This window comes from Pristiophorus japonicus, chromosome 13 (genome assembly GCF_044704955.1).
Source record: "Pristiophorus japonicus isolate sPriJap1 chromosome 13, sPriJap1.hap1, whole genome shotgun sequence".
Lineage (NCBI taxonomy): Eukaryota > Metazoa > Chordata > Chondrichthyes > Pristiophoridae > Pristiophorus > Pristiophorus japonicus.
The window spans coordinates 14,009,383-14,037,220 of NC_091989.1; the positions used below are offsets into that span (position 1 = coordinate 14,009,383).

A 27,838-nucleotide genomic window follows, 5' to 3' on the forward strand; every position below is an offset into this window, starting at 1 on the left:
TGAAAATTTTAGCTATGAGGAAAGTTTGGAGATGCTGGCTTTGTTTTCTTTGGAACAGAGGAGGCTGAGGGGAGACCTTATTGAGGTGCAGAAAATTATGAGGGGCCTAGATAGAATGAATAGGGAAGACCTGTTTCCCTTAGCAGAGGGGTCAACAACCAGGGAGCATGGATTTAAAGTAATTGGTAGGAGGTTTTGAGGGGATTGGAGGGGAAATTTCTTCACCCAAAGGATGGTGGGGGTCTGGAACTCACTGCCTGAAAGGATGGTAGAGGCAGAAACCCTCATCACATTTAAAAAGCACTTTGATATGCACTTGAAGTGCCGTAACTTACAAGGCTACGGACCAAGAGCTGAAAAGTGGGATTAGGCTGGATAGCTCTTGGTCGGCTGGTGTGGTCACCATGGGCCAAAATGGCCTCCTTCCGTGCTGTAAATTTCTATGATTCTATGAAAGGGATTGGGAGGGGGAGGCCAGGGTTCTTGCTCCTGATTGCTATCCATTGACTCCTGTTGGAGCTTGCTGATGCATGGATGTCGGGTGAGGGCGTTTTAGGGTTGCCAACCCTCCAGGAATTAAAGATAGATCTCCAGGACTCTGCAGGGACCAAACCTCAGGGGGGAAAATCACTGGAGTAGTGAAACAAATAATTTCCATTCGACACTTTTGTTTATCGGGGTTAGTTATTAGTTGGGAAAGAAATGTTGTTTGACTGACAGTCAAGAATCACCCAGTCGGGTAACGAAGAGTCTGTTCGCTTTCCAGTTGACCATGGGGAGGCAGGCGCCGTGATGATTGACATTTTGGGCGACCAGTGGGGGCTGTGCAGGGGCGGGGCAGTTGGAGGGAGGAGGTCATGTGATGAAACCTCCGGGGTTACATCCAGCCAGTGTCGGAGACCCTTTGGCGTTCGTGGTCGAAAAGCCTGCCGACGCTCATTGCCTAATCACACTCGTGAAAAACGGGGGGGCGGGGTTGGGGTGTTGGGGGCAAGGTACCAAAAGAATGGGCAGAGTGGCTGTGTAACCGTACCCCGGCAAGGAGTCAACGCCTACAGGAGAGGAGGAGGTCGCGGGAAGGCGGGGGAGAAAGTCAGAGGGACAAATAAAAATACATTGGGAACGAGCAATGCATTCAGACTTGACCTTTTGACCCGAACTCCCAATCCTAATCGCGTGCCTCTGTCCGCCACAGGGCTGCTCGTCACCAATTGTGGTCAAGTTTGCCGACACTCAGAAGGACAAGGAGCAACGGCGCCTGCAGCAGCAGCTGGCCCAGCAGATGCAACAGCTGAACACTGCAACCTGGGGAAACCTCACCGGCCTGGGTGCCCTGGGACCACAGTACCTGGCTGTAAGTGGTCATTGGGGATCCAAGAACAGTGGCGAAATTGGAACAAAAGAAGTTTTCGTACCCCAAAACATGCATACAGTCAGTCTTTTTTTTTTATTTCTTTCTCTCTTGATGCAGCATAAATGAATTGGATGTCCGTGATTTTATTTCCTTCGGGGAGGGGGCGGACGACAGTAAATACGCTCTGTACAGTTGGGAAAATGTTGAATATTTATCAGCGAGCCTCACTTTGTGGGTTACCTTGAGCACTCTTTAACTTTACAAGCACACACGGTTCCAGTCTTCTCCCCCCCCCCCCCTCCCGGCTCCTTGACTGTTGGCTTTTGGTGTCAGCCGTGGCTCAGTGGGTCGCACTCTCGCCTCTTGAGTCAGAAGGTCGTGGGTTCAAGTCCCGCTCCAGAGACTTGAGCACAAAATAATCCAGGCTGACGCTCCCAGTGCAGTGCTGAGGGAGTGCTGCACTGTCGGAGGTGCGCCTTTCAGATGCATCGCTAACCGAGGCCGCGTCTGCTCTCTCAGGTGGATGTAAAAGATCTCATGGCACTATTTCAAAGAAGAGCAGGGGAGTTATCCCCAGTGTCCTGGACAATATTTATCCCTCAATCAACATAACAAAAACCAGATTATCTGGTCATTGTCACATTGTTGTTTGTGGGAGCTTGCTGTGCGCTATTCCCAGTAATCCGGGTTATTCTGGATCTCCGAGACAGAGTTGAATCCACGTACATAAAGTGGCAGGAAATTCCCCCACAATGCATCCTGCTTCAATAGGGGAAAGAAAAGCTAGGCTTGCATTTATAGAGCGTGTTTCATGATCTCGGGACGTTCCAAAGTGCTTTACAGTCGATGAAGTACGTTTTTTGAAGTGTAGTCACTTTTGTCGTTCGCGCACAGCAAGCTCCCACAAACAGCAACATGATAATTCCTTTTTTAAGGGTTCTTTGAGAGATAAATATTGCCCAGGACACCGGGCAGTACTCCCCGTTGCTCTTCTTCAAATACAGTGCCGTGGGATCTTTTACACCCGCCCGAGAGAGCAGATGAGGCCTCAGTTAAACGGCTCATCTGAAAGCTGATCTCTGACAGCGCAGCTCTCCCTCAGTGTTGCACTGAAGTGTCAGCCGAGATTATGTGGTCAAGGCTTGGAGTTGGGCTTGGGCCCATGACCTAGTTTTGGTCTCCTCCCACAAGTGGAGACCTGCACCTCCCTTCCCAAACCCCTTCCGAATCTGAAAGGCCTCTGTCAGGTTGCAGCTCGGCCTTCTCTTTTGTGGAGAAAAGAGCCCCGGCTCTTGTTCTCCACTTGATTGTTCCGCCCTCGGGCGCACTCGGTCCTCTTGACTTGCGTACAATGTGATTGCTGGAGCTGCCAGTCCTCATGCTGCACTGGAATCTGGTGTGTCCCATCGGTTGCTGCTGCTAATCTATATAACCCATTTGGACCTAAATGGATTGGACTGTAACAGCATTAGGGAAACATTGCCTGCCATTTCTGCTTACTCTTGTGTGGAAACAAGTGTTTCGGTGTATAAAACCCTGAATTCCGCTTTATTAATGTTTGAGCAGGCCGAAGGAAGAGTTTTTTTTTTGCCTCTCTCCCTCTCTCGACCTGGAGCAGCCAATGCCTGCACCTTGAAGGCAACCGTCACAGACTCTGAAATGCAAGGACAAGTCAGAATGAACGGCCCCCCCCCCTCCCGCCACCCCACTCTCGGATGGCTCATTGGGAAAAATGCACCAGCCTGCCACTGAGCAGTAGATTCACAAAGAAGGCTCCGGCTTCCATCTGGGTTGGTGCGGAGTTATCTGAACCTCAAAGTTCACTTCACGAGTACTTCATTGGCCGTAAGTCACTTTGGGGCATCGTCAAGTTGGTGAATGACACCCGATAAATACAACTCCATTTTTCTTTTTTGAAATACGGCTAGAGAATGTTTCTGTTCTCGCACCGCGTTATGAAAGTAAAACATGTTCATGGTGTTCAGTGTTTCACAACTGTACAGAGAATATACGGGAGGAATTGCCCTTTGAGGGGAATGAGACCTAAAGACATTGGGAACTTGTGATATGTATTGGAAGCCACTGTGTTTTATTAAGGGCATGTTATTGTGGGAGGGGTGGAGCGTGGGGGTGCCAAAGAGCATCACACTAATGAAAATGTGTTTAAAATAACAAAAGGCGCCTGATTCCTGTATCTTAAAATGATCTGTGTGTCCTGCTGATCACATGTGAACTGTGCTACTACTGTTTAGACCTGTTTAAAAAATGCTAAGATTTTTCACTTGCACCTGATCCAGGGACAAGAAACCTTTTGTTAATTGGTTCGGCCATGTCTGTAACTCTTTCACATTTCAGGTAGACACGCTGGTATATTTTCCTCTTGTCTGCTCACGTGAATGAACGAGGAAGCAGCCCGTGTCACCAGCGTGTACCGGGAATGGTTTACTTGCTCTCGAGTTAAGCGACCGGATGAAAATATACCCACCCGGCTGTCAGTGCTGCGAATTAGTGATGCTGATTTATAAAACTTGCCTCTGGGAAATGTGGTGCGCACAGATCTTGGGACTGGACGCAGCAGAATGTAATGCCGTGTAATTGGAGAAAATCTAATTGTTGTGCTCTGCTGTTGTCAGTGGTATCGCAGATATCCTGGGTCTTTATATTGTTTTAAAAATGGATTCTTTGCCCCCTCAGGTTAATCGCCAGAGTATCACACCCACTCTGTCATCCTGGGTGAGTGTGGTGTCCCAGTCGTTCTTGGTTGTGTCCCTCAGACAAGCTTGAGCAGCAACTGAAGGGATCCCTTTTCCCTTCTCCCCACGCGCTCTCTCCTTCCCACCCCCCACCCCCAATATTTTATCTCCCTCTTTCCCCGATCCTTCCTTCCCTCCTCTCCCCGACAACCCACTGTTTGGATTGTGAGCTCGACCCGCGTCACCGTGAATCTATTAACAGCATCGTCGACAGGGTTCTGATCTGAAGCTGAAACCTGTGCTGCCGCCGATACAACAGTTCCAGTGACAATCCCGTCTGCTCCGTAGAAATCCGAGGCGGAATAAGCCTCCCCTCCCTGCCGTCAGTACTGCAGCAACATCTGCTGCCTCGCAGCATCCCCCCAACGTCATGGCAACACGCTGGAAATGTCCTGACACCACCAGCACCCCACGGCTTAGTCCAATAACAAAATGGAGTCACTCCACATGACGCCATTTTGCTTCATCTCATGTCAAGTTGTTCATTGTGCTATGTTTACAAAGCTGAAAGCCTCGCTGTGTGATTTTAAAGGAGGGCTCGGTGTCAAGCCCATTTTTCCAAGGTGGAAATGACTTCGAATAAAGCTCAGGCTTTCAACCACAGCATTTATTTTTGTGCTGCCTCATTGCAGGCAGACGTGTGTGTGTGTGTGTGTGTGTGTGTGTGTATATATGTGTCTGTGTGTATAGGTAGGTATGTGTGTGTGTGTATGTGTTCTTGTGTGTCTGTGTGTATAGGTATCTATGCATATGTGTCTGTATTTTTGTGTGTCTGTTTGTATAGGTATGTATGCGTGTGTGTGTCTGTATGTATAGGTATGTAATTCCTTCATGGCATTTGAGCCCCAGGTGGGCAGAGGAAACGTTTCAAGGACACCCTCAAAGCCTCCCTGAAAAAGTGCTACATCCCCACTGACACCTGGTAATCCCTGGCCAAAGATCGCCCTAAGTGGAGGAAGTGCATCCGGGAGGGCTCTGAGCACCTCGAGTCTCATCGCTGAGAGCATGCAGAAATCAAATGCAGGCAGCGGAAAGAGCATGCGGCAAACCAGTCCCACCCATCCTTTCCCTCAACGACTATCTGTCCCACATGTGACAGGGACTGTGGTTCTCATATTGGACTGTTCAGCCACCAAAGGACTCATTTTAAGAGTGGAAGCAAGTCTTCCTCGATTCCGAGCGACTGCCTGTGATGATGGTGATGTATGCATGTATGTATGTGTTTTTGTGTGTCTAGTGTCTGTGTGTAAAGTTATGTATGCGTGTGTGTGTTTTTTGTGTGCTTGTAATGTCTGTGTGTATAGTTATGTACACGTCTGTGTCTGTGTTTTTGTGTGTCTGTGTTTTTGTGTCTGCATATGTCTGTGTGTATAGGTATGTGTGTGTGTGCATATGTGTGTGTGTAATATTTCCCCGATCTCAATACATGTCAAATGTATGTAAATATGTACATACGGTACATGTAAGTACTCACTACACTCATTCTTTGAATGTACTTCTCTGCCCCCCTGCCCAAAACGAGAAAAATCCAGTAATGTCCCCGTGTGAGCTCTGTTCTTTGTAATCCACGGTTGAATGAAAATGGAATAACTTCATCCAGGTGTAAAATAACACGGTGTTTAGCTGCTCAGTCTCGGGCAATGTTAACCAGACCCACACAGCAGGAAACTGACCAGGCCTGTTTTAGACCCCGCCCGATTTTACTTTGCAATTGGTTACGGAAGTGCAGTAAGAGCGGCCGTCTCTATGAGGAACCTCTGAGGCCAACTCAGCCATGATTGGTATCTTGATTTTGTGCAGGTAGACAAGAAAAAAGCACAGGTGCCAGTCCCCATATCCCACTGACTTGTGAGCCAGCGTACCACCGTAGAATCATTTTTTTTTTCCCCGACAAAATAGCTTTCATCACAGGGCTTTACAGCGCTCTTGACCCCGGATCTATCTCATCTCCAAGTTAACTGCAGTGAAAAACCGTCGCCCTCTGTACTGGGCTTGAGATCCACACCGGGCTCATCAAAAAAAATGGACGGCCGGTTTAGTGTCCACTGGCTCAGTGGGTAGCACTTTCACCCTCTGAGTCAGAAGGTTGTGGGTTCAAATCCCACTCCAGGGACTTGAGCACAAAATTCTCGGCTGATACTCCAGTGCAATGCTGAGGGAGCGCTGCACTGTCGGAGGTGCCATCTTTTGGATGAGACATTAAACCGAGGCCCCGTCTGCTCTCTCAGGTGGATGGAAAAGATCTCATGGCACTATTTCGAAGAAGAGCAGGGGAATTATCCCCGGTGTCTTGTGGCCAATATTTATCCCTCAATCAACAGAAAACAAAAACAGATTATCTGGTCATTAGCACATTGCTGTTTGTGGGAACTTGCTGTGCGCAAATTGGCTGCCACTTTTCCTACATTACAACAGTGACTACACTCCAAAAGTACTTCATTGGCTGTAAAGCGCTTTGAGTCGTCCGGTGCCCGTGAAAAGTGCTATATAAATCCAAGTCTTTTTCTTTTCTTTTAACACGTGATGTACAAATTGGCTTTAATTGGCACAATCTGGTTGAATGTACCCACTTGATTATGGAGAGTTATAATGAGTCACGGTCTGTTGCTTGAAATGGATGATGGGTTTTTGAGGTGTTAAACTGAGTAATTTTTTTTTTTAGCAAACAATGTTCTTAAATCCTTATCTTACCTGGCCTCGATAAGAATTAGACATTAATTTGGATTTATGCTCAACACTAGCGGGAAATGCTCAGTATATCAGCGAGAGACTGGAGAATGAGCTTCTGAACAGAATTTTTTTTTAAAAACTCAAGAGCTTAAATTTTCCTTTTACAATGTGATTGTTTTATTTATTCACAGCTCTTGCAACAAGCCACCTCGACAAGTAACCTGGGAGCCTTCAGTGGCATTCAGCAGATGGCGGGTGAGTAGAAACAGTGCAACTTTCCTTGTGTTCTGTAGGATGTGGCCGTTCACTTGCTGAGGTTGATGTCGTTGAATTGACCCCATTGGGTGCGCTTTCACAATAGGCTGCTGCTATTGTCGCGTCTACCCCACTTTCATTCCGGTGGCAACTGTGCCTGTGGTCAAAGCAAAATGGCAGAGCACACTTCATCCGCTGGTTAAAAACTGTACCAGTTACGTTCACAATGTTGGCGGGTGGAGAAAAAACCCTCAGCACCTCTTGAGTTAGGGCTGGAATATCAATGCAACATTAGTGTTCTGGAGTGCTAAATCCAAATCCAGCTGGTCACCTGTCTGCAAGACCAGCACCAGACAAGCGATAGGGAAGGGGATGAGGGCCTTGAGTTCTGAAGTCAGAATTATAGAACGGTTACAGCACAGAAGGAGGCCATTTGGCCCGTTGAGCCCGTGCCGGCTCTCTGCAAGAGCACGTCAGCTAGTCCCACTCCCCCGCCCTTTCCCCGTAGCCCTGCAATTTTTTTTACTTTCAGGTACTTATCCAATTCCCTTTTGAAAGCCACGATTGAGTCTGCCTCCACCACCCTCTCAGGCAGTGCATTCCAGATCCTAACCACTCGCTGCGTAAAACAAAGTTTTTCCTCATGTTGCCTTAGGTTCTTTTGCCGATCACTTTAGATCGTACCCTCTGCTTCTTGACCCTTTTGCCAATGGGAACAGTTTCTCTCTATCTACTCTGTCTAGACCCATCATGATTTTGAAAGTTTGTTTTGTTACTGTCGCTGAATCCCACAATGACGGTAGTGATGACCACCTCCACACCATAAGACACAAAAGCAAAGCGGAAACAAAATGGACTTCTGTTTATTTATTTTCTTATGTGGACAGTCTGGTCCAAAAGCACACAGGTGGTGTCCCTAAATTCTGGGATGGTGAGTGAACTCACTTCCTGTGATGTTTATTAATGATTGCTGTCCTGTGGCACAGAGAAATCAGATTAAAAACAAATCAATGTGGTTAAGTATGGGCATGCTTGAGTCATTTACAGGATTTAATAAGGAAGGGAGGTCAACACTGGAGCATGTCACAGACGCAACCTTGAATAGGGTGCAGACTGATGGTCTTTGTGGACCGTTCATTTAATAATGTGAATGGAGCGATGAAATGGGCTCCCAGGGTGAAGAAGTTCCCTTCTCCCCAAAAATAAGGATGCCTCATTTCGGATGAAATACCCGTGAGTGCTGACTGCTGTAATTACACGCCCTCCATTCGGGAATATTGAGTAGATCTCTTTCTGCCCTAACTATTTAAATACTTCTTATGGTTTTACAGCTGGCGTAAAGACTGATATTCCAGACACCTTGCCCATTTTTTTGTAATCCCCCCCCCTCCCCCCCGTAACCAAAGAGTAGGTAATGCCTACACCATTAATCCCTGCACACACACACACACACACACACACACATACATTCATTAGCTGTTCTTGGCATGGCTATCTGCTTGTCATTACATCATCATTTAGGGCTGCTCAACATAAGAACATAAGAATTAGGAGCAGGAGTAGGCCATACGGCCCCTCGAGCCTGCTCCGCCATTCACTATGATCATGGCTGATCTTCGACCTCAACTCCACTTTCCCTCTCTACTCCATATCCCTTGATTCCCGTAGTGTCCAAAAATCTATCGATCTCTGTCTTGAATACATTCAGTGACTGAGCATCCACAGCCCTTTGGGGTAGAGAATTCCAAAGATTCACAACACTGAGAGAAGAAACTTCTCATCTCAGTCCTAAATGGTCAACCCCTTTATCCTGACACTAAAACCCTTAGTTCTAGACTCTTCAGCTGGAGGAAACAACCTCTCAGCATCTACCCTGTCAAGCCCTCTTAAGAATGTAACACATTTCAATGAGATCACCTCTCATTCTTCTAAACTCTTGAGAATATAGGCCCATTCTGCTCAATCTCTCCTCGTAGGGCAATTCCCTCATCCCAGAAATCAATCTAGTGAACCTTCGTTACACTGCCTGTAAGGCAAGTATATCCTTCCTTAGGTAAGGAGACCAGAACTGTACACAGTACTCCAGGTGTGGTCTCACCAAAACTCCTTACTCTTGTACTCCAACCTCCTTGCAATAAAGGAATTCTCTCTGGTTTTCCCAGTTGAGTTTCATGCACAAAAATGCTTATTGATACGGGGAGGGGTGGGTTAGATTTCAGCTATCGGCCGGCCAACCAGATGCTCGCCATGGCGCGGGAGGCCTGGTCCAGTTTGAGGGACGAACCTCATTGCCATGTCTCTCGATGTCTTTGTTGCTCCTTCACTGCTTCCTGCTCGTCGGAAGACATCATCAACTGCAGTTATTAATGAACCAGTGTAGTTGGAAGGGTGCGCGACTAAAGCCTGGTACTTTTCAAGATGCAGCGCTGTGTACTGATAATTACCGTGATGTCACGTCACGGTGCTCATCAGGTATGTCTGCGCTTCTGGTCATTGGCATTCCGAAATTAGCAGGCGTATCAGAACACATTACTGAATCTAACACCAATTTAAGCTGTAGAATTCCAAGTGTGGAAACAAAAGCCTGAGAAACGTGGCATGACCCACACAGACATTAAATCGTTGCAGCAGTCTTTGCCGTGTAAATTAAAGCTATTGAGCAAACTTAATTGCCTTAGATCTGCCTTAACTGAGACTATTAGGCAGCAATTCACCCCCTGAGAGCATTGATGAACTTAAAGGGCATTTTCCACATTCTAGGAGAATTGGGATGGATTTATGGCTTTTTAAAAGACCTTTGGTGCCTCCTCCCTGATTTTTTTTAATATGGAGATAGTGGGTTATTTTAAAGTTTTGATATGATTATGGTTCCTCTGTCACGGTTGAATAACAACACTGTTTAGGAACGTAGAAACAAGATTGGGCCATTCAGCCCCTCGAGCCTGTTCCGCCATTTGATTAAATCATTGCTGATCGGTATCTTAACTCCATCTACCTGCCTTGGTTCCGTAACCCTTAATACCCGTACCTAACACCAATCTCGGTTGTGAAATTATCAGTTGTCCCTGACCCTTCCCACAACCCTTTGTGTGGATAAATGTGAGGTTATCCACTTTGGTGGCAAAAACACAAAGGCAGAATATTATCTGAATGGTGGCAGATTAAGAAAAGGGGAGGTGCAACGAGACCTGGGTGTCATGGTACATCAGTCATTGAAAGTTGACATGCAGGTACAGCAGGCGGTGAAGAAGGCAAATGGTATGTTGGCCTTCATTGCTAGGGGATTTGAGTATAGGAGCAGGGAGGTCTTACTGCAGTTGTACAGGGCCTTGGTGAGGCCTCACCTGGAATATTGTGTTCAGTTTTGGTCTCCTAATCTGAGGAAGGACGTTCTTGCTATTGAGGGAGTGCAGCGAAGGTTCACTAGACTGATTCCCAGGATGACTGGACTGACATATAAGGAGAGACTGGAGTTTAGAAGGATGAGAGGGGATCTCATAGAAACATAAAATTCTGACCGGACTGGATAGGTTAGATGCAGGAAGAATGTTCCCGATGTTGGGGAAGTCCAGAACCAGGGGACATAGTCTAAGGATAAGGGGTAAGCCATTTAGGACTGAGGTGAGGAGAAACTTCTTCACTCAGAGAATTGTGAACCTGTGGAATTCCTTACCGCAGAGAGTTGTTGATTCCAGTTCATTGCATATATTCAAGAGAGAATTAGATATGGCCCTTACGGCTAAAGGGATCAAGGGGTATGGAGAGAAAGCAGGAGTGGGTTACTGCGGTGAATGATCAGCCATGATATTGAATGGTGGTGCAGGCTCGAAGAGCCGAATGGCCTACTCCTGCACCTATTTGCTATGTTTCCATGAAATGCTTCCTGACTACACCCCCTGAGTGATCTAGCTCTTAATATTAAGGTTATACCCGCTTGTTCTGTGCTGTAAGGTTTTGGGAGAGACAGTGTTGGAATTTTAGCAAGTCGAATGACGGAAAACAGAAGGCTCCTTTTTGTGAAGTTGGCCGAGTATGTGATTGCAAGTCGTGGATTCTCGTCCTGGCACAGCTGAGGCCTGAACTGCATCACGAATCTCTGGTGTGGACGCTTTAATAGGCCCCGTGAGGATCATCCATCTGTCACTTTTTAACTGTTCGTGATTGGCAGCCACTTCTAACATCTGACATCTGCTCCCACTTATTGATATGCAGATTTATGGTAATCACCGCACGCAGTAAGAGGAGGAATTATCTAAGGTGAACATTAAATTAAATTTACATGGCCTTTTCATTGTAAATAAAATCAAAAATTTCAGGTAAGAATATTCAGCTTTGCGGGATTCTCGCGTTGAGCTTAGGGAGGAGATGGAGGTCTCCTGGAAGTCTCCTTCCCAAAGGTGGAGGCATAAGAATGGATGGCAAATGTTTGCCTAATCTGTCATCATTGCTCCTCTCCTGTTCCTCTTAAACTCCAGTACATTGTATTGCACCTTGTTTTCTGCCCCAAGCATCCCCTTTGTTTTACAGTGAAGGTTTATTGTATCCTCTCCTACCCATTCTTTCCTAAGGCCAGGAAACCGTGGAACTCTTTAGCTCCTTTGCTCTTCCCTTCTTCCTCCAAGCCCTGTGAGACCCAAGCTTTGTCCTCTGCCCACCCACTATTTCTTGGTTTGTTTCGTTCTCTCTCCTGCTCTTCACGGCCCTGGTATTGCTTTCCAGTCTGGACTCTGGTCCTTCACGTTGGTTCCTAATTTTAAAAACAGCGGAGAGTTTATGCAAGGATGTGGAGTTTGTACAAGATGTTGGTTCAGCCACCGTTGGACCATTCATTGGCTGCAGTTCTGGGCACCCCGAAATGGAAAAAAACGTTGCCGCCCCTCTCTGAATTTGTCCCAAGTCCTCTTCATCCATCGCCCCTGTGCTCATTGACCTGCATTAGCTCCTGGTCCAGCAACGCCTCGATTATAACATTCTCATCCTTGTTTTCAAATCCATCCGTGACCTCACCGCTCCCTATCTCTGTAACCTCCTCCAGTCCTGCAACCCTCCGAGATCTCTGCACTCGTCCAATTCTGGCCTCTTGTGCATCCCCGATTTTCTTCGCTCCACTGTTGGCGACCATGCCTTCAGCTGCCTCGGCCCCAAGCTCCGGAATTTCCTTCGTAAGAAACTGAATATAGAACAGGGTGAATTGAGGAATAGCACTCAGGTTATATAAGGTTGAGATAGATACATATTTAATGATTTTAATACAAGTGTTTACATGTGTCAGCTGTGGCTCAGTGGGCAGCACTCTCACCTCTGAGTCAGAAGGTTGTGGGTTCAAGTCCCACTCCAGAGACTTGAGCACATAAATCTAGGCTGACACTCCAGTGCAGTGCCGAGGGAATGCTGCACTGTCAGAGGTGGCAACTTTCGGATGAGACGTTAAAACGAGGCCCAGTCTGCTCTCTCAGGTAGACGTTTGACATGGCACTATTTGAAGAAGAGCAGGGGAGTTATCCCCAGTGTCCTGGCCAATATTTATCCCTCAATCAACATCACAAAAACAGATTATCTGGTCATTATCACATTGTTGTTTGTGGGAGCTTGCTGTGTGCACAAATTGGCTGTCGCATTTCCTACATTACAACAGTGACTACACTCCAAAAGTACTTCATTGGCTGTAAAGCGCTTTGAGACGTCCGGTCGTCGTGAAAGGTGCTATATAAATCAATCCAAGTTCTTTCTTTCTTAATCTTCTCTAATTCACTCTCTTTTAAGAGGTTCCTTAAATCCTCCTGTGAAGTGCTTTGGGATGTTTTACTACATTAAAGGCACTACATAAATGCAAGTTGTTGCTGTTGTGGATGTACTAAATTGACCTTCTCTTGTTCATGTTTTATACATTCGAAGGATTACACCATATATAGAAAACGTGTCCATTCTTATTGCTGATAACTTTCTGATGCCAGCAGAATTAGGCAGATGCCAGTTCCTTTAATTTGGTACCACTTCACCTGTGCACAGCAGTCAAGGAATCAACCCAATTTATTTCAAGGCTGAATACCGGCACGACAGAGCAGGGGAATGGAGGCTGGGCCATTCGGCCCCTCGAGCCTGATCCGCCATTCAATGAGATCATGGTTGATCTGCGACCTAACTCCATATTCCCACATTTATCCCATATCCCTTAATCTCTTTGATTAACAAAAATATATCAATCTCAGGTTAAAAATTACCAATTGATGTAGCATCAATTGCCGTTTGAGGAAGAGTTCCAAACTTCTACCGCCCTCTGTGTGTAGAAGTGTTGGCTAATTTCACTCCTGAAAGGCCTCTAATTTTTAGACTATGTCCCCTAGTCCTAGACTCCCCAACCAGGGCACATGGTTTCTCTACCCTCTTAGTTCCCCTTAATATCTTGAAAACTTTGATCAAATCACCCCTGAACCTTCTAAATTCCAGGGAACGCAACCCTCGTTTGTGCAATCCCTCCTCGCAATTTAACCCCTGGAGTCCAGGTAACATTCTGGTAAACCTACACTGCACTCCCTCTCAGGCCAATATATCTTTCCTATACTGGAAGAGAAAGCAAATAAAATAGAAACACTGGCAATTCTAAGACACCTTATCGCATCGTCAAACTATTTCAAAGCACTTCCCAAACAACAGTTACTTTTTGGAGTGCAGTGGCTGTTGTTAGCGGTTCTGCACCAACAATATCCCATAAACAGCAGTCAGATGAGTAATCGTTTAATTTTGATTGAAGGCGGGATGTTGGCTAGGGCACCAGTCGAACTTTTTCAAATAGTGCCATGGGATCTTTAACACCCACCTGAGCCACTGGAACAGGCAACAGGCCTCGGCTTAATGTCTCGCAGTATTATCCGCACACAATTAACATTTATAAGTGAATAAATCAGCTTTAGAAAGAAAATGGCATGAATTTCACGAGCAACCACATGTTTGTTGGAACAAGGAGCAGACAGTCGCTGCTTGCTGCATTATTAGCCTGCGGACAGTCGGGTTTAAGGACATAATCAATTGCTGGCAGAGTCTGCCAAGGACGAGAGTCGCACTCCTGATTGAGAAAAAATGACACCCACCAGGATCACCTGAGAAATGGCCTGATCCAATTTCGGATTGGCCGTTTTTTGGGGGGCGCAGGGCATTGGTCCCCAAAATTGGGCTGTGTTGCACCCGTTTTATGCCCTTGAAACAAACATAACGCGGTCCAATTTCTACCCCATAGTCTTGTGTTCCTAGTTATTACATGGGTGGGGGGGGCGGGGGAGATGGAGCGCAGGGGTAGGGAGGGAGGAAACGTTTAGTCATAACTCTCTAGCCATCATGAGTGTGGGGCAGGTTTGACTGACCAGCTGGTCTATTCCTGCCCGCCAATTTTTCATGTTCGTATTGCACAATGAGGTCAGCCAAGCCTTTGGGAGAGAGCATTGAGCACAGTCTCCACCTGTAACTCTGATGCAGACAAGTTCTGTCCCCTTTTATATTCAGTTATCTCCCCTCCTCTCCTGAACGTGCTAATTAATACTGGTGTTCAGTTTCAGAAGTCCTGCCCAACTGTGTCCTGTATTATCTCACCCCAACCTGGACAAAGATGGAGTAGTCCTGTTACTGCCACAGGTTGATAAACAGTCAAGTTCCATTCTAATAGAGATTAGGAGCACTCCGAGCAAGAGTGAAAACCTTTTTGTAATCACTGCAGGTGCTTTGTAAGAAGTATGGGTAAACACTTAATACAAAAGCAAAATGCTGCAGATGCAGGAAATCTGAAATAAAAACAGAAAATGCTGGAAATACTCAACAGATCAGACAGCATCTGTGGAGAGAAACACAGAGGTAACATTTCAGGTCGATGGCCCTTAGTCAGAACTGGAAAAGTTAGAGATGTAACAGGTTTTTAAGCAAGTGTAGGGACAGGGAAAGGGGGGGGGGGGGGAGGAAAGAACAAAAGGGAAGGTCTGTGATAGGGTGGAAGGCAGCAGAGATTAGAGAGACAAAAGGGATGATGGTGCAAGGCAAAAGAAGATGGTAATGGGACAAGTAAAGAAACAAAAGATGAATCTAGATAGAGTAAACTCTGCTTCCATTAGTACAATATTGGCTCACTCACTCTAGTGATGGGGGAAGAGAGAAACGAGAAAAAGATAAAAGTGCAGAACAATGTAAAGGTAAAAGGGAAACAACAACTTGTATTTATATAGCGCCTTTAACGTAGTGAAACGTCCCAAGGTGCTTCACAGGAGCATTATGTAATAAAAAATTTTACACCGAGCCGCATAATTAGAAATTAGGACAAGTGACCAAAAGCTTGGTCAAAAGAGGTAGGTTTTAAGGAGAATCTTGAAGGAGGAAAGAGAGGTAGAGAGGCAGAGAAGTTTAGGCAGGGAGTTCCAGAATTTGGGGCCTAGGCAGCTGAAGGCACAGCCACTGATGGTTGAGCGATTATAATCAGGGATGCTCAAGAGGGCAGAATTGGAGGAGTGCAGACATCTCGGGGGGTGGGGGGGTGGCGGTTGTGGGGCTGGAGGAGATTTCAGAGATAGGGAAGGGCAATGCCATGGAGGAATTTGAAAACAAGGATGAGAATTTTGAAATCAAGGCGTTGCTTAACCGGGAGCCGGGGTGATGGGTGAGCGGGACTTGATGCGAGTTGGGACAAGCTGAGTACTTCACACGTGGTATCTACTGGAGCCTAGCAGTTGTGCAGAATCAGGTCTTATGGACTTGCAAAAGGATCAGGGGGAGTCCAGAATGGTTACAGTCCTGTATTAAAAAGAGAAAGTGCTCGAAATAATCACTACGCCAATCAGCATCGGATGGAGATAAATGAGTTGGCAGTTCAAATGAGACCTTTCATCAGAAGAACAGTGGAGTCCTGTGCTGCCTGGAACCCAGTGAGTGCTGTTTTTAGGACAATGGTGTCTGTGAACAGCTTCAAAGGTGTGATGTAGGTTGCATGCTTTTTTTTAAACCGATCCACATCCCAGTGATATCTTTGCGACTCTGGAGTTTTCCTGATTTTCTTTTTTACACAGAAGAAAGGAAAAATTCTCCCATTGGCCCGTTAAAGTGCATCACTTTTCTTTCAGTCTTTACATTGGCCAATGTTCAGAAGTATATATTAGAGATTTTTAAAACTCATCAGTTGCTGGAAACCTGGATTGAAATCAGAAAATACTGAAAACACACAGGGGACCCCATCAGCATCTGAGAGAGAAAAACACACTTTAACCTTTTGATTGTAGACCTGTGTCAGCGTTCTGATGAAGGGTCTCTACCCGAAACGGTAACTCTTCTCTCTCGGCTGCTCCCCATCTTGCTCTTGTGCTTCCAGCATTTTGTGTTTCCACTACAGGTTTCCAACCCTTTCTGTTTATTTTACTTTGAGGGCCGTCACTCAAGACGGCAACATTTTGTGCGTCTCCTCAAAACACCGCTCACGCAGCGTTTCGACTCGTTAAAAGGAGATTGCTCTCAGCACTGGGAACAGGCTGATTTACGGCCCGAGAGGGAAGGTTAGGATAATATTGTTCCTGTCATCCCAGTCGGAGGAGGTCCAGCGACTGCAGGAAACAAAAAGAAAAAGGGGCGAGTGTTTTCCATTAGTAACTGGATCCCGCTAAACATGGCCTGGGGTTGTCTGTGTTCCCCCTTAGGAATGAATGCTTTGCAGTTACAAAACCTAGCAACCCTGGCGGCAGCTGCGGCAGCGGCTCAGAACTCCGCAACCACGAACACCAACCCTCTCACCGCGGCCACGGGAGCACTCGGCGCGCTGACAAGTCCAGGTAACCCGATTTTCACTCACTCGCTTAAAAAAAATATATATATATTTATATATTATATATATTTTGCTGATCTCCTGTGACGTTGCTCGTTGTTGCAAGTTCGTTACGTGTTGTTCATTAAAAATGACCGAGGGATTGATCACGGCAGGCAGACCTGGCATTTAGAAAGAGTTTTTTTTTTTAAAAGAGGTTTGCTGAGAGACACAAAGTGTTTTTCCGATTGGTTCATGGACGATTGGTCGGAAAATTGTGACCGACTCCTTGGGAGCAATTTTGCCTTTGGGCGATAGTGTAAACAAGGGAGGTATCGTAAGAGCTTGAGAAATAGGAGCAGGAGTAGGCCATTCGGCCCTTCAAGCCTGCTTCGCCATTTAATAAGATCATGGCCGATCTTCATTCCCGCACTTTCCCCATATTCCCTTGATAGCGAATCAGCCGCCTGTTGTACATCTCTCCCGATTTTTATTTCCACAATGGTAACGGAAATCGGGAGCGATGTATATCGGGGAGGTTGATCCAATATCACTCAAACTCAAAATTAAATTATCTCCTTTGTGCTGTGGACACATTCAAAGTGTGAAAACAGACCTCTGTTATTGCATATAATGTCATTCTTACCTCAGTTTGAGTCATTATTTTATGGAAAGTACTTAGTAATGCGGGCACATGAGCCTGGGTGGTTTAGTTGATTCCAGTTGTCGTAAATTGTGGTAAACTGTCAGCCGTGGCTCAGTGGGCAGCACCCTCGCCTCTGAGTCAGAAGGTTGTGGGTTCAAGACCCACTCCAGGGACTTGTGCACTTAAACCTAGGCTGACACTCCAGTGCAGTACTCAGGGAGTGCTGCACTGTCGGAGGTTCCGTCTTTCAGATGTGACGTTAAACCGAGGCCCCATCTGCTCTCTCAGGTGGTTGTAAAAGATCCCATGGCATTATTTCGAAGCAGAGCAGGGGCGTTATCCCGGTGTCCTGGGGCCAATATTTATCCCTCAATCAACATAACAAAAACAGATGATCTGGTCATTATCACATTGCTGTTTGTGGGAGCTTGCTGTGCGCAATATTGGCTGCCGCGTTTCCCACATTACAACAGTGACTGCACTCCAAGAATACTTCATTGGCTGTAAAGCACTTTGAGATGTCCGGTGGACGTGAAAGGCGCTATATAAATGCACTGAAAGGTTTGCCAGAGCCAGGCCACAATCTGGTCATGTTTTATGGCAAAGTAGCTTCATTTAGGTGGACAAGTATCCACTCGGCTCAGTGCCAAATCTCAAAAAGGCAGCACACACCTGTTTCCTGATGATTCAGGATTGTGACACAACTGATGGTCCCCCTTTTTTTTTTGGCATGAATATTTTCCCATGTTTCCTGCTATTTCTGTTGGATCTGACCCAGAGCTGAACATCAAAGTGTAAATATTTCCGCTCCAGAGTACAAACTCAGATAGCATGTATTGTGGCTCTGGGTTGTTACCTTGCTGGGACGACAGATGAAGAAAGCAGTCTTTGAGCCAGAATCCAGCCTGAGCGTCACCTAAAGCCCAAACTAAGTTTCATTCCCCAAATCAATTTCTTTCCATAAGACATCCAAACCATACTCTTGAGTCCCACTGAAAGAAGGTCCCCGAGAAAATAACTGTGATGGATAAGAGTTGGATTTCTGAATGCGATTTTGATCACCTCTAATTTATTATAGCAACACAGGAACAGGAGGAACCCATTCAGCCCCTTGTGCCTGTTCCGTCATTCAGTGAGATCAGGGCTGATCTGCGACCTAACTCCGTATACCTGCCTTTGCCCCATATTCCTTAATACCTTTGGTTAACAAAAAGCTATCAATCTCCGATTTAAAATTAACAACTGATCTAGCATCAATTGCCGTTTGCGGAAGAGAGTTCAAAACTTCTACCACCCTTTGCGTGCAGAAGTGTTTCCTAATTTCACTCCTGAAAGCACTCTAATTTTAGACTATGCCTCCTCATCCTAGACTCGCGTGCCCCCCCCCCTGCCCCCGCCCCCCACCACCAGTCCAAGATTCCTCAACCAGCGGACATAGTTTTTCTATCCTATCAGTTCCCCTTAATATCTTGAAAACTTCAATCAGATCACTCCTTAACCGTCTAAATTCTCGGGAATACAACCCTAATTTGTGATATCTCTCCTTGTAACTTAACCCTTGACGTCCACACTTCTATATATCCACATTTTCTTTGTTTTCATTCGATGCTTCCAATATGGCAGGAAAGCTCTTCCATGGAAATATTTGATGGGTCTCAAAGTATATTTCATTGGGTTCCAACATTGAATTGACTACAATAGGGTATGTTTCTCATTATTGGGGAAGGGATGAATTAAATGTAGAATGTCACATCGGTGAATTTGTGTTTCCAGCGTGCTTTCATGAGTGCGAAAGATCCATAGCTCACTGGAGTTGCACATGAGTTGCCGTGTCTTCTGCACGAGGACAAAGGGGTCAGTAACACACCACGATGGGTAGTCCGCCCATTTCAGGAGTGATTCTCTTCTACACTCTAGATCCGGTATCAACAATTGGTGCTGCTGTGAAGTATGAGAATGGCTATTTTTAGGCTGGGCCCAGGAGATAGAGTTCCTGAAATGGAATGGTGTCCGTCATAGAGTCAAGCTGCAGGAAAAAAATTAATTTACTCAGAATTTTTTTAATGATTTTTTTTAAATTATAATTTTTTTTATTATTTAATGAATTTCTGGCCAAGATTAGCAAGTATTCTGCTAAGTGATAACTGCCTGTACTGAACTACTATTTTAAAACTCCATTGCAAAAGTGATCAGATCACTGGCCAGTGGCATCATTTGATGGTTTTTTGGACGTGATTGGATAAATGATCTCCTCGTGTTTCATGCATGCGGAATAACAGCCAGTCTGTGAGTTATCCTGATGAGGTGGAAACTCTCAACCTACAGATCACAGCTGACCTCATAGAAATAAAACTCTTGACTGTTGCTTTTGTATATCATTATCATCATAGGCAGTCCCTCGGAGCGAGGATGACTTGCTTCCACGCCAAAAAGAGATGAGTTCACAGGTGTTTCAATAAAGGATCTAATATTCCAGATCCCAAACTAGGTGGAAGATGCCTGTGCGTGGATTTTTTTAACGTGGGGTGACCGTTGCACACCAGCCACCACACGGGCTTGACAGAGCTAGGTCTTGGTCCAGTGGCAAGGATTAACCCAGACTAACTGGAGACCAGCTCTGCTGCACAGACTGAGAGCGTACACATATCGCAGTGTGGGCTGGGCCCGTGCTAGCCCTGGGCCCTCGTCTCTTTTTATTCCAAAATTACTTCATTAGCTCTATAAAAAAAAAGCTTTGGGACCCCCTGAGGCCATGAAAGGCGCTATATAAATGCAAGACTTGTGCCTGTGCCGGCTCCAGCTCCATCTCTGAGCTGTCTACTCAATCCCGTTTCCCTGCTCTGTCCCTGTACTTCTATCAAACCATAAGATCTTGTACTTCCAACTTACCTTCCGTGTTGCTGGCACCTCCCACTGCTCAATTTTGAATCTTTCTTGTCAGCACACGAACTTGTGAATGATAAAAAAGGCCAGAGGTTAGTTATGGCAGTCCACAATGCACAAACAAAATCCGCCTGGGTTTTCAGTGGCATGAGGTGGACAGTGCAGGGAAATCTGGTGGGGTGGGGGGGTGGGTGGGGTTCCACACTCTGGGTACTGAGGCCAACTTGTGCCCCCTACCACCCACCACACAAGTTGGGAACAATTAGCTCATCGTCAAACCTGGAGTCTTCCTGTTCTGTATACTGCAGCTCGACACTGAGCAGTCACCTGAGCCATCAGGGAGCCAATGGGTTGCTATAATACTTGTTAAAGAGGAGTCACAATCCACCGACTATTTATCACAACATTATCAATGTTGATGCACAATGAAAGCTACAGTCTTCAGCACGCAGGCCATGTGCTGGAGTCTTGTGTTGATGCAATCCTGTACGATCAGTTCTCAAATCTGCTTAAACCGAAGAGACCTACACTGTCGGCTGGTGATAATACTTTTGTGTTTATCAGTGCTGTGATCCCAAGCTAATCTAAAGAAGCCAATTGTAGATAAGTCGCCTGTTTTTAAGAAGATCATTTCAGATAAGAGATTTGAATGAGGCTTTAACAAAGGATACAGGGAATGTACTGTGCATTTAAAGTGGGATAACTATGGGCCCAATTTTACACCGGCCTCTGTGCTTGGAATTGATACTCATTTGAGCCTTATGTGAATACTTAAATTGTGTAAAAGGTAATGTGCAGTGTGTTTCTCCTATTTCCTGGTGTGGGTTCAGTGAGATTGGACCACCCGGTCCCATCCCTCCGTGTTTTTAAGCCTGGCGACTGATGGCAATTTCAGGGGAACTGCCCCAGGTCGGGCAGTTTTATGTTCAGTTCGTACACTGCAGCTGGGCAATAGACCCTAACGTTACAGTAATACAGCTGCTCATACAATCGGGAATAGCTTATTACTGTAACATTCGCTCTTCAAAACACAACTTTACGTTAAGTTTAAAGGACAATGAGCATTTTGCCTGCGCTCGCCTATGTTGTTTCCTAGACGTGGCCTCGTCGCGAGCACTCTGTCGTGTCAGAAGGTCGTAAATTCTCCCCTCACTCTCGGACTGGAGCACATAATCCAGGTTGACACTCCAGCGCAGTACTTGAGAGAATGGTACATTGTTGGAAGTGCCATTCTTCAGATGAATCATTGAACTGAGGGATCTGATACTGGTATATCTGATAATCGGTGCGGACACGATGGGTCGAAATGGCCTCCTGTGCTGTAAATTTCTATTTTATGATAATTAATGATTTATCCGTTCTATTCGAGGGCAAGAGCATTCCCTTTGTCCTCTCACAACCAACACCACCAAAAAATATTAACTGGCCGCTCATCTCATCACTGTTTTATGGGGTCTTGTTGCTTACAAATTGTCTGCCTTGTTTACCTACAAAACAGCAACTGCTGCACTTCACCCACGATGAATTACTTTGAAGTGCCTTGGAATGTTTCTGTGGGATGTAATATGGGGCTATAAAAATACTGGTCTTTCTTTTGTATTTTGCTCGCAATTAAAAAAAATGTTACTTGCCAGTGAAGGTTGTCACCATCATTTGTTCTTTTACGTCCCAGCATCCGTTTTGGAGGTGAGACGAGCGTTTTGTTTAAAGGCAGTTCTCATTTAATGATAGAATCTTGCGGCCCGGAAGGAGGCCATTCGGCCCATCTTTGAAAGAGCTCTCCACCTAGTCTCACTCTCCCTCCCCACTCACCTCGCTCTTTCTCCATGGCCCTGAAAATGTCCCCTTTTCAAGTATTTATTCAATTCCCTTTTTGAAAGTTACTATTGCATCTGCTTCCACCGCCCTTTCAGGCAGCGCGTTCCAGATCACAATTGACTGGGCACTGGCGGCAAGTAATGTTTTTTTTTCCCAGCCAATGAAATGGAGGAAGACCTGAGGGTTATGCTATCGATTTATCAAAGGTGCAGCTTACAGAAGAGCAGAATTCTCCGTCCGCAGACACGCTCTCTTGTTCGCTCGAAGAAGTTCTTGCCGAAGAACTCCCTTTTCTCTTAAATTATAGAATATCCTTTCAAAATTATCCTAGTGATACTTGGCAGTCTTGACAACCGGCCAATTAATCTCATTCCCCCCCCCCACCCCACGGAGGCTGTGCTCGATAAGAATCCATCCCACTGCCCTCGCCCCCCTCAACCAATGCCGGCATCAAAGATTAATACTTACAAACATCAGTATTTCATACAGTGCCACTGAGCCAGGTTCGTGTCGGCTCAGCAGATAGTACAGTGGTGTAGTGTCTGCACTCTGTGCCAGATAAGACCGAACGCTTGCTCAGTTATTTTTTTTTAAATGGGGAAATTTTACTGTTGCTTCTGCGTTTTTGTCAGCTATGGAGCAATAATAATCTGTCTGACAGCGTGTAACCCTCAATGGCCTACCCCACACCTGGTTTTAGACACATCAGTGGCTGGACAAGAGTTCTGAGCAGGACATGGAGCTCGTTCTGGTTACTGATCAGTCACAATTATCCAGGATAGATCGAAATTAAACAGGGAGCCTCAAAATTAGAGTTTAAAAAAATCATGAGTAAATTTGATGCTTTTGATTTCTGTTTTCTCCTTTCCCCTCCTCCCTCCTCCCCGCACGCACATCCTCATTTTCTCCCCTCCAAAAGCAGTGACGTGCGCTGGGGCCGGGGCACAGTTTCGTGAGCGCCCCTGATAGAATCATAGGGCCCAAACTTGGTCAGAGTACCGCTCACAGCCGCCGAGCTACCGCCCGAAAAAAAGGAGATATAAAAGTGAGAAGCTGACCAAGAGTAGGTGAACAATGTGACTGTATTGAATAGTGCAGCATGCCCAAGTGACAGAACATGCAACGTATGTACATTATCTCAGAGGACCACTCAAGTCACATTCGCAACAAACCCAAGTGAAACAACAGCCACAACTTAATGAAGAGTGACCAACATCTCCACCACCAACACCCGACCCTCTACCCACTACCATCACCTCTCTTTCCCCCCCCCCCCCCCCCCCTCGATGTGAGGCCCATCGTCCTCTTCCTGGCTCCGCCTTCACCATGGTGAGCCGCACCCCTGCCCCTCACCACCTCTGCTCCATCACGTTGTGCAGGAGGGCAGCCGGAGTGCTGCTGTCGTGTTCGTCGTGGAGAGAAGGTAGTGGGGGGGGGGCGTGATTGAAGGCGCCTCGGAATCTGTCGGCCTCCAAGATGTGGGCTCGGGGGGGGGGGGGCAGGGGGAGGGGGGAGGGGGGGTGTTGCATGACATGTCCCGAAAGCATCGAATTGCCACACGGCCTCTACAGAGTCGGTGTTGTGCTCCACCGCACTGATGAGCCGCTCCATACTGTCAGTACGCTGCTCAGCAAAGGTGGCGATACTAGCAGCTATCCCAAGCCATAGCCTGCAGCACATCTCGAGCTAGGTCGATGCTTGTCCTCGACGGCTGGACCATTTCTTGAGTTGCTGCGAGCCGTCCTCCATCTTCATCGGCTTGTTGCATCATCCTGGCCGCTTGTGGCTTGGTGGCATTTCCGGCACGGCCTCTGCGCCTCCCAACACTTGTTCCCGATTCGAATCCCAAAAAGTCAGACCCCGACACCGATGCGGGCCGTACAGGTGGCTGGAGTCCTCCTCTTGCAGTTCCCCGACCTCAAGTGGTTCGAAGACTGGCACTTCTCCCTCCTGGCCTTTGTGTCTCCGGGTGGCGGAGGTGGATGCGGTGGATATGGGTGACCTTTGGCGGGGGGAGCTGGGTGGAGGATCGAGCTGGTGTGTTGGGCTGCTGACAACGTCGAGCTGGGAGACGTTAGTGTCACACTCGGCCTTTGTGTGCCGTAGGTGGATGGGGTGCATTGCTCGGTGCTGTCCGAATCAACATCTGCAATTGGAGGACAACATTTAAGTGTATAGCTGAGGGGGTGGGGTTGCTCAAGCTGACATGTGATCCGTCACATTTCACATTCTTCAAGGACTACATGAGCACACCATTAATGGCCGATACACAGTGCGGTAAAAGGCATTTGACTTAACATTGCATGACATGAGCGTAACACAGACCAGAGATTAGTATAAGCTCACCTACTATGCTCTAGCACGGGATCTGCAGCACCCTTTGTGGAGGCACGGCAGTGGTCACCCACCAATGCCAAGGCACACCCCTAGGCTGCTCAACTCGATGACATCTGGTGGGCCCCCTCCTGTGCCACTTGGGCTTGATGCCTTGGCTCATCTTTCCTTCTGCAGAAAGAAAAGTTGCAGCCTTTATCCGCTTTGCTCATGCAACACACACACTCTCACTCTCTCACACTCTCACTCTCTCACTCTCACTCTCACACTCTCTCTCACACACTCACTCTCTCTCTCTCTCACACACTCGCACACATACACTCGCTCACTCACTCACACACACTCTCACTCTCTCACTCACTCACTCTCACACTCTTTCTCACACTCTTTCTCACACTCTCTCTCACACTCTCACACTCTTTCTCACACTCTCTCTCTCTCACACACTCACACACATGCACTCACTCACTCATACACACACACACACTCACTCACTCACTCTCTCACACACTCACACACACACTCTCACACACTCACTCTCTTTCTCTCACACACATACACTCTCTCACTCACACATTCTCTCTCACACACACACACACGCTCGCTCACTCACACTCACGCTCTCTTACTCACACACTCACTCACACTTTCTCACACTCATTCTCTCTCTCTCTCTCTCTCTCTAACACTCACACACACTCTCACTCATTCACTCATACACTCACTCACTCACTCACACTCACTCTCTCTCACACACTCACACACATACACTTTCACTCACTCACTCACTCACTCACACACACACACACACACACACACACTCTCACTCTCAAACACACACATACTCTCACTCACTCTCACACACAAATACACACACACACATACTCTCTCACACAGACACAACTGCCACAAAACCTTTTGGAGTAGTAGGGGAGTGCAGCAATAAATGTTTACTCACTCTTGCTGACGTCATCATATCGTTCCATCATTTCCTACACTGGTCTCCATCCTGCCCATTGAGGACACGGCCTCACCAATCTCCCTCCAATGCATCTATATTGGGGTGGTGGAGGTTTGCCATCACGGGTGAGGGCTTTATAAGGGTACAAGTTCCTGCGGCTCCTCCTCATTAACCCAGGGAGCTCTGGGCCTCCCTCCATCAGACTCCATGGAAGCTTTTTTGACACACATTATAACTTCCCTAGATCGATGGCTGATGATGATTTTGTTTCTCTCTCTCCATATATGACCCCTCTGCAACTGGCAGGTGCAAGTGAGGACACAACGTTTATGAGCCTGTGCAGATGTGCCATCAGCCCCAATCCCGGCAAGAGTGATGTCATCGCCCACAAGAAACTATTTTTAAAAATCGCAAATCTCGCGCATGCGCGGTGCATGGCCTCCGTCCGATGTTTGCCAGGTCGCAAGGCCTGCACCTACTGCCCACTGCTGCCACCGACAGAATCGCGGCGAAACTCCCGCCCGACTGGCCCCAGCGGCAGCAGGCGGCAAAAACTGAAGTTCCGCCCGGGGGGGGCCGCTGAGAAATGGGAGGGCCTTAGCTCTGACCAAGTTCTGGCCCGTAGAAATTTACAGCGCGGAAGGAGGCCATTTTGGCTCATCGTGTTCACGCCGGCCGACAAAGAGCTACCCAGCCTAATCCCACTTTCCAGCTCTTGGTCCGTGGCCTGCAGGTTACGGCACTTCACGTGCACATCCAAGTACTTATTAAATGTGGTGAGGGTTTCTGCCTCTACCACCCTTTCAGGCCGTGAGTTCCACACCCCCATCATCGATGTCAATGTTTCCTCTATTTTAGTTTCCTGCGTGGTGCCGTTACATTTTCTGTGCTGCCACCATGTTCCCTTTAATTATTTTGTGTGCGTGCCGCCTTTAAGGGGCCGCGCAGCCCATTCAAATTTACGCATGCGCGTGGTTTAACAGTTGAGAAGCCTGCGCAGGCCCTGCGGACAGAGACGCGCAACTTAACGGGAACGTTGGTGGCCGCGCAGACGCAATATCTTCACCAGCGGCAACAGCTGGTGAGGACCTGCACGGGACCTTCCGATTGGCGCACGGGCCGCGCATCTTAGGGGGAATGTGGCCCCTTGCCCTCTGGTATGGCGCCCTGGTGATCCCAGACTGTAAGTGTCAGCAAACCGACTTGACCACTGTGGGTGTGACACTCGAGCCCGATCCTGCTCCAGTGCGGTGTGCACACATGCTCGCTTTCCAGTAGGAAGGTTATCAGGAGCAGGCGCCCTGGCTGATTTTCCTCATCCTTCCCGAGTCCAGGAATACCAAGATAAGAACATAAGAAATAGGAGCAGGAGTGGGCCGTATGTCCCCTCGAGCCTGCTCCGCCATTCAATAAGATCACGGCTGATCTTCGACCTCGACTCCACTTTCCCGCCCGATCTCCATATCCCTTGATTCCCCTAGATTCCGAAAATCTATCTGTCTCAGCCTTGAATATATTCAGAGACTCAGCATCCACAGCCCTCTGGGGCAGAGAATTTGAAAGATTCTCAACCCTCTGAGTGAAGAAATTCCTCCTCAGTCTTAAATGGCCGACCCCTTATCCTGACACACTGCCCCCTAGTTCTAGACTCCCCAGCCAGGGGAAACATCCTCTCCTCATCTACCCTCTCAATCCCCCTCGGAATCTTGTATGTTTCAATGAGATCACCTCTCATTCTTCTAAACTCCAGAGAGTGTAGGCCCATTCTACACAATCTCTCCTCATAAGACAGCCCCCTCATCCCAGGGATCAGCCTAGTGAACCTCTGTTGCACCCCCTCCGGGATCAGCTAGTTCAGCACCGACAAAGAAATGGATCCCTCGCTCATTATAGAACCCGTCCGATTTCCATTGCATCCGCTTCCTGTGACTGACACACGTGTCCTGGAGCACTTGCCCCATTACAGATAAATGCCCCTATTATTATGAAACACCCCTACCCTCCAATTCACAAGCAATGCCATAGGAAATCTACATATATAGAGATTTTCCATATAACGTGATTATAAATGAGATCATTATGCAGAATCTGATAATTGCATTAGTCCTCTTCACCCAAAGGAAAAGGAAGAGGGAATTACAGATTGAAGAAGTTTTGATTTGAAAGTCTCCCGTGGTTCTTTCCTAAGAAATTGGATGTGATCTCCTGGGCTATTCCCTTTACAGCATAATAATACATTATAGACTATGATATTTTTCACTGACAATTCCATATTTCATTTTACGAGCTCTATCTGTGTATCGTGCCCACACCACCCCCACACCTGCTCTCCCTCCCTCTTTAGATTCCGACATGACGCACCCCATTCCCCATTTGGGAGGAGGTGGCTCGATGGCTC

The 27,838-nt window shown here is 47.0% G+C and overlaps 1 protein-coding gene across 28 annotated transcripts in view; it reads left to right on the forward strand.

Annotated features, from left to right (window-relative positions):
- Positions 1 to 27,838, forward strand: part of celf2 (cugbp, Elav-like family member 2) — a 654,485-nt gene that overhangs the window by 604,432 nt on the left and 22,215 nt on the right. For 15 of the 28 annotated variants that reach the window (XM_070897133.1, XM_070897131.1, XM_070897140.1 and 12 more), the window contains 4 exons: positions 1,196 to 1,432; positions 4,049 to 4,087; positions 6,969 to 7,032; positions 16,695 to 16,826. In XM_070897133.1, the coding sequence (XP_070753234.1) occupies positions 1,196 to 1,432; positions 4,049 to 4,087; positions 6,969 to 7,032; positions 16,695 to 16,826 (472 nt within the window). The remainder of the gene's footprint in view (positions 1 to 1,195; positions 1,433 to 4,048; positions 4,088 to 6,968; positions 7,033 to 16,694; positions 16,827 to 27,838) is intronic. The other 13 variants (XM_070897150.1, XM_070897159.1, XM_070897160.1 and 10 more) reach the window with 6 other exon arrangements.